This window comes from Oncorhynchus tshawytscha, linkage group LG02, assembly GCF_018296145.1.
Source record: "Oncorhynchus tshawytscha isolate Ot180627B linkage group LG02, Otsh_v2.0, whole genome shotgun sequence".
Taxonomy (NCBI): domain Eukaryota; kingdom Metazoa; phylum Chordata; class Actinopteri; order Salmoniformes; family Salmonidae; genus Oncorhynchus; species Oncorhynchus tshawytscha.
The window spans coordinates 55,033,909-55,041,403 of NC_056430.1; the positions used below are offsets into that span (position 1 = coordinate 55,033,909).

Genomic DNA, 7,495 nt, shown 5'->3' on the forward strand with positions numbered 1-7,495 from the left:
TTGTTTTTAATTACCTTTATTTAACTAGGCAAGTCAGCTAAGAACAAATTCTTATTTTCAATGATGGCCTAGGAACACTGGATTAACTGCCTTGTTCAGGGGCAGAATGACAGATTTTTACCTTGTCAGCTCAGGGATTCAATCTTGCAACCTTTCGGTTACTAGTCCAACGCTCTAACCACTAGGCTACCTACCTGATGTAGTTGTTTTGATATTGTTTCATTTTGATGTATTGTTTTTGTTCCTGTTTGGACCACAGGAAAAGTAGCAGCTAATGGTGATCCTTATAAAATGCTAAATACAGGCCCAAAATAAGAACAGCAATGAATAACTTATGTGCAAAATAATTATGTTTTGAGACCATAACATTGTTGGAGAAATATCTGGGTTTCTGAATAAAATGCTCCAGCAACTAACACATTGTTCGGTATAACATGCATGAAATACATGTTGTGAACCTTGGATCTCAATGGAGGCACTGTACATATAAATACAGTAGTAAATATAAATACTATGCAAAGAAAACTATGGAAATATTTTTATTGTGGCTTAAAAAATAAATAGTTTAAAAGTTAGAAATAATAGCAATGCATAATTTGTGAAAGATACTTGCTTTAAAGCCTATACTATCTCCATCTTCGTAGATATTGACCTGAAGGTTGAGGTGGAGCAAAAAACATATCCCAGTAGATATTTCTACACATGCGCATGAAAGATGGAACTTCTGCGCTTGCGCATCTTCTAGTGCCCGGTAGCTGATGCAAGAAACCCGAAACTGAATGATTTGGTTGGTTAAAACACATACTGTACGGGATTTTCATCGTTATTATAGTCTGGAAACATGTCGGGAGACGACGAGGTAACTAATCCCGTTTTATATAGTGATTTACCATTGTAAATTCGTCTTCATGAGAAACGTCATTATGGCCTACACATGTGTGAGCATGACATGAGGCAGTAAGCTAGCTAGCTAACTACTGGCTAACGTTAGCCGCCCCTTAGCTGCTTCATTTCGAAAAAAAATAGTAAAAATCCTAGCAATGTAGCTTGCGAACTATTTGTGATTGTGTGAAAGTCTCTGATTCAATTTAATTTGGCTGACAATGCAATAGCTAGCTAGCTCCTATAGTTAACTAACAGACATTTCTTCATTGTGTGCTCTAATGGAAGTGATTCGTCGCCGCTAGTTTCCATCCATATGGCCAACAGTCTAATTGTTGTTGCCATCTTAAATATGAGCATATGCGGCTCCACTAAGGAATTGGATACATTGTTTAGCTAACACAATTAATTACTTTATAGTAGTTACAGCCTGGCGGTAATGCCTGCAAAATCATCTAAATGTTCCTTACAAGCCAGAATGTTGAATAAAATCACATTTAAACTGCCGGTGATCTCTGCGGTTTGTCCTTTAGCTGCTCAAAATGTGAGACAATATCGTTTATCTTGAGTACTGAGATAAAAATATTTTAATATTGGATATTCGATTTCTCTCGTTAACTAGCTATTGAACAAATCATGCTATGACAATACAAATAGTATTTTCTGAATCAGGAGGATAATGAACATAATTTTATTGTGATTTTAAAAGAAATGTTTTGGTTCTCCATCCTCCCCTGATTTCAATATGACATTTTTGTCATGAGATGCTTGGCTCAATAGTTACTGACGAGAGAAACATAATGTCCAATTTAAATCTAACTTTATCTCTGTGCCTAACCATATACCTATCAGCACTATAAAGTTGGGTAAACAATACTTCCCTATGGATGTTTTCTCAAATTTTGAGCTGCAGAAGGAAAACCTCAGACAACCAGTGGAGGAAGTATTTATTTAACTAGGCAAGCCAGTTAAGAAAACTGGGCCAATTGTGCACCACCCTATGGGTCTCCCAATCACGGCCGGTTATGATACAGCCTAGAATTGGAAACATGAGTCTTCAAGACATGAGTCTTCAATAAGAAGTTTAAGGTTGTAGTTATTATAGGAATTATATGACTATTTCCCTCTATACCATTTGTATTTCATTAACCTTTGACTATTGAATGTTCTTATAGGCACTTTACTATTGCCAGTGTGACTTTATAGCTTCCATCCCTCTCCTCACTCCTCCCTGGGCTCGAACCAGCAACACAACGACAACAGCCACCATCGAAGCAGTGTTACCCATGCAGAGCAAGGGGAACAACCACTAGAAGGCTCGGAGCGAGTGACATTTGAAACTCTATTAGCGCGCGCTAACTAGCTAGCCATTTCACTTCGGTTACACCAGCCTCATCTCGGGAGTTGATAGGCTTGAAGTCATAAACAGCGCAAGGCTTGACGCACAACGAAGAGCTGTTTGCAAAACGCACGAAAGTGCTGTTTGAATGAATGTTTACGCGCCTGCTTCTGCCTACCACCGCTCAGTCAGATACTTAGATACTTGTATGCTTGTATGCTCAGTCAGATTATATGCAACACAGGACACGCTAGATAATATCTAGTAATATCATCAACCATGTGTAGTTAACTAGTGATTATGATTGATTGTTTTTTATAAGATAAGTTTAATGCTAGCTAGCAACTTACTTTGGCTTACTGCATTCGCGTGACAGGCAGTCTCCTTGTGGAGTGCAACGAGAGAGAGGCAGGTCATTATTGCGTTGGACTAGTTAACTGTAAGGTTGCAAGATTGAATCCCCCGAGCTGACAAGGGGAAAATCTGTCGTTCTGCCCCTGAACCAGGCAGTTAACCCACCGTTCCTAGGTCATCACTGAAAATAAGAATGTGTTCTTAACTGACTTGCCGAGTTAAATAAAGGTATATATAAAAAATATAAAAAATCGACACAGCGGCGCCCAAAAATACCAATTTCCGATTGTTCTGAAAACTTAAAATCAGCCCTAATTTATCGGCCATTCCGATTAATCGGTCGACCTCTAGTTGAGACACATCTAGCACCGAGATGCAGTGCCTTAGACCGCTGTGCCACTCGGGAGCCCGAGTTTAAATGGAATTGTATTCAATATTATGGCTTGTAAAGGAACATTTACAAGATTTTGGAGGCATTAATGTCAGGCTGTATATACCAATTAATTGTGCATTTTCACCTGAACAATCAGACTAGCGAAATACTAACTAGTTACTGACAGCAAGCTAGCTAACATTACACATGAATTCCTTAACATGATGCAACATTGACTAGGAACACATAATCTGCCAATATTTGTCATCCCCAACAGGCTTTTAAGCTAGCTATATTTGCAAGATGTAATACTGACAGTGTCATAGGGGTCAGCCATTTGTAACACTTTTCTTTTGGCTTTGTAGATGATATTTGACCCCAACATGTCCAAGAAGAAGAAAAAGAAGAAGAAGCCTTTCATGTTGGATGAAGAAGGAGGGGACGGTGCCAGTGAGGATGCTCCACAGCCAGAAACAAAGGAGGTGGAGGTGGATGGAGGAGAGGACAGAGAGGTGGACTTTGATGAGGATGAGGGAAGGAGGAAAGGTGAGGAAGGCGAGACCTTAACATAATATAAACCCAAAGGGTGAGTTTGCATGTAGTCAGAATTTTTTAAGACCTGTTGTAAGTACAACTTTTTGATCTTGATTTGTTTGTTTTCCAGAAATCTCAGATGACCTGGACGACTTAAATTTCTTCAACCAGAAGAAGAAAAAAAAGAAGAAAGCAAAGACATTTGACAATGACATAGAGGATGGAATGAAGGTACGTTTTGGGTCAAGTGCCCAGTGGACCTTAGTGTGTAGAATGTTGCCTTCTTTTTTAACACGTTTTCACAAGAGCGTCTGTTAAATGATAATGTTTGTTGACTTATCTACAAAATGGATTCCTTTCAACTTTGTAGTTTGTCCACTTCGTGTCTCATATTTAGGGATAAGATATATCCTTGCATATGTAGAAAGTTAAAATATTATGTTTCTTTCAATTATACAGTGTATCTGTTGTGGCTTGACATTGTAGTATGTATTAAATTGACTGTATTGCAAAACTTTCGATGTACAGGAACTGAAAATTGAGGCAGAGCCCTCCGAAACCAACGACGAGGACGACTTGATGTTGGAACTAGGAAAAAAGAAAAGGAAGTCAAAGGCTGTGAATTTCGACATGGATGATGACATGGAAATCAAAGATGACGGTGAGTGTACCAAATTTAAAGGCTGGATAAAATTTACAGGCTGGATATAATGTGTTTAATTAATACAACCAGCATGCTAACTGACCTTTGGTCCGTCATACCTTGTGGTTTACAGCCCAGGAAGATGAAGATGGAAAGAACACTGACGACATCACGTTCAGCAGCACACAGTCGGGCCCTGCGTGGGCGGGCTCAGAGAGAGACTACACATATGACGAGGTACAAACTAAGTCTGGGTCAAGAGAGACTTCTTAAGATTTTAGAGGAATATTACACCCAAGTTATTACCAACTGAACATTTTCATAAGAGACCTAAGATGTAGGACAAGACACCTGGTCATCATGACCTTAAAGAAAGGAATGGTTAGTCACATCTTCATTTAGAAAATCAATTGGTCTCGTCTTGTTGACGTGAATGTTTTTATGTGGTGTTTCCCAAGTATTTCATCCTAAAATCCAGGCTGACTCATCTCCCTCCCTTATAGCTGCTGAACCGTGTCTTCAACATCATGCGGGAAAAGAACCCTGACATGGTGGCTGGGGAGAAGAGGAAGTTTGTCATGAAGCCTCCCCAGGTGGTCCGAGTGGGCACCAAGAAGTCCTCCTTCGTTAACTTCACAGACATCTGCAAACTGTGAGAATGATATGCCACTAGGCTTGGGCGATATACCGGGGTATTTCAAAATACCGACAGTATTGTTTTCAATAATACGCCAATGCGTTATAACTTTAAGAAATCTAAGATGTCAAATAATATCCAGCGCAGGGCTCCAGCTATGCATTTCGTTTTCTAACTTGCTAGCTAAGTGGCTAGATGTCAAGATCAAGCTACATTCAATCCCCACCTGGATCAAGATCCCTGTTCCAATTTAAACTTTTTTTTGTAGTGCCCCTTTGTGCCGTTCCGGAAATACCGTATACCCCAGTATGGTACAGAAACGTTATGACTATAAAAATCTGCATACCGCCCAACCGTATATGCCAGTACCCTGGGATCCCCTGTTGCCTTTTTTAGAGATGTGGAGTTTTTATGACTTTCACTCTCACTTGTTGATTTGCTAATCATTTGCTAATTTCTTGACAGGTTGCATCGCCAGCCAAAACATCTCCTGGCCTTCTTGTTGGCTGAGCTTGGAACAAGGTAAGGTTTGGGTTGGCAAGTGAAGAAAAACAGATCATGCTTAAATAATAATTGTTAAATGAATGAGTCTAAGAATGCTATGGATTCATGAATGAAACTGTTTTTTATTGCAACAGTGGTTCTATAGACGGAACTAATCAGCTCATCATCAAAGGAAGATTCCAGCAGAAACAGATAGAGAATGTCTTACGGAGATATATTAGTAAGTGTTTGTGTTGACAATTGTCCTACCTTTGTACACATCTCTATTTAATTGATATAATTCTGATTTCAGTTAATCATATAATTGCAAATGAGAGGATGGTGTTTATCTACTGTACTTACAAAAATGTGTTTAATATGATAGGGATAACAACATGGTTCGCAAGCCATGCTCATAACCAGACCTGCTGGAGATGTTTCTCCAGAGATCACGTTATGTCAATTCGTAGTGTAGGCTCTTTTATTGCATTTTGAATAACTTACTGTTAAGATTAATTAGATAAATCCGCTTTACTTCCCAGTCTCACGCCAGTGTTTCTTTCCCTCTCTTCACAGAGGAGTATGTGACGTGCCATACATGCCGCTCCCCCGACACCATCCTCCAGAAGGACACACGACTCTACTTCCTGCAGTGCGAGACATGCCACTCCCGCTGCTCCGTTGCCAGCATCAAGGCTGGTTTCCAGGCCGTCACGGGCAAGAGGGCACAGCTCCGTGCCAAAGCCAATTAGGATGGGCCAGGCTGGATGCTTTTATGGACTGTGTGGATTTGTTACCGCTGCCTATTGTAAAGAAATTAATAAATCGCATACCATCTGTGTGATCAGACGCTGTCTATATTTCCCAATTCTATCATCCCATCACTATGGAGGGCCAAGGTGATGAACTTAATGTGTTGTTTACTCTATACTACTTTGAAATCAATTATTTTGTCTACACCTTCACTGTGTGCACCAGGTTTTCACATTTTTTCAAAAGAAAGAAAGCTCAGTGTTATGAATGCCAAAGTTAAAGGGCTGTATTAGGTTATTCATTAACAGATTCACTACATGGAACAGTTTTACCCCCCCCCCCTCTCAAAATCTATAGGTTTGGTCTGAAGTATCTGTCCTATAATTTGTGGCTCTTAAGTGACGCAGCGGTCTAAAGCACTGCATCTCCGTGCTAGAGGTATCCCCACAGGCCCTGGTTTGATTCTGGGCAAGTTTGTAGATCGACTGAATACGAGTCCCAAGATGCTTGTGGGGGCTGTAGAGCAAAAGGAAGACCACCATTGTGAGTTCCATTTTTCCATAAAGGGGTCATAATAGTTAGTAGGCCTAACCGGATGCTACAGATGACAGAATACCAATTTTTGGGATGTATCATGGTCTGACAAACCGCTCTCACCTTTCAGCACAGATGCATAAAATTGAGATACAACTGTCAGCTTAAAACAGATTTTTTTTGTGTAATGCTAATTTAAATGTTTACAGATCATTTCTCTAACGCTGCATCGGACATGCTTTCTGGTTTGAATGCACCAAAAGTTTGCTGAAAAAGATTTAAGGCTCATTTTGGAGTTCTTTGTATCCGGGGCGGGTCTCGAATAAGTCAGAAAAGGTTACTTTTCTTCCTGCTGAAGGTAAGATGGTAGAGAAGATGTGAAGGTAATAGGCCAACTCCTAAAACCTGTCCCCCTGCATGGTTTTCTCAGCCAGATGCATCTGTTTGAATATGACCACTATGAATCATGTTAATCGTGTGACTTGAGGATATAACAGTTGGAAAAGCAAGTGTGAGAGTATTCGTAAAGTATTTAGACCCCTTGACCTTTTCATCATTTTTACGTTACGACCTTATTTAATCTCCACACAATACCCCATAATGACAAAACAAAAACTGGTTTTTAGAAATGTTTGCACATTTCTTACAAATATAAAACTTAAGTATCACATTTACATATGTATTCAGACCCTTTCTTCAGTACTTTGTTGAAGAACCGAAGAACCTTTGGCAGCAATTACAGCCTGGAGTCTTCTAGGGTATGATGCTACAAGCTTGGCACCTGATTTGGGGAGTTTCTCCCATTCTTCTCTGCATAACCTCTCAAGCTCTGCCAGGTTGGATGGGGAGCGTCACGGCATAGCTATTTTCAGGTCTTTCAAGAGATGTTCATTCGAGTTCAAGTCTGGGTTCTGGCTGGGCCACTCAAAGACATTGAGACTTGTGCCGAAGCCACTCCTGCGT

General features: G+C 40.0%; 1 protein-coding gene across 1 annotated transcript; it reads left to right on the forward strand.

The window, feature by feature from the left end:
- Window positions 1-700: 700 nt before the first annotated feature.
- Window positions 701-6,094, forward strand: eif2s2 (eukaryotic translation initiation factor 2, subunit 2 beta). Its single transcript, XM_024444904.2, has 9 exons — window positions 701-859; window positions 3,314-3,494; window positions 3,613-3,713; window positions 4,011-4,143; window positions 4,259-4,362; window positions 4,629-4,777; window positions 5,228-5,284; window positions 5,401-5,486; window positions 5,822-6,094. The coding sequence occupies exons 1-9, from the start codon at window positions 842-844 to the stop codon at window positions 5,995-5,997; spliced, it is 1,005 nt and encodes a 334-aa protein (XP_024300672.1). The 5' UTR covers window positions 701-841; the 3' UTR covers window positions 5,998-6,094.
- Window positions 6,095-7,495: the final 1,401 nt, after the last annotated feature.

Excerpts from the sequence above, each read along its gene's own strand:
- eif2s2 (XM_024444904.2), top strand. Across the intron at positions 3,714-4,010 it reads ACATAGAGGATGGAATGAAG|GAACTGAAAATTGAGGCAGA; the intron begins GTACGTTTTGGG and ends TTCGATGTACAG. Across the intron at positions 4,778-5,227 it reads TTCACAGACATCTGCAAACT|GTTGCATCGCCAGCCAAAAC; the intron begins GTGAGAATGATA and ends ATTTCTTGACAG.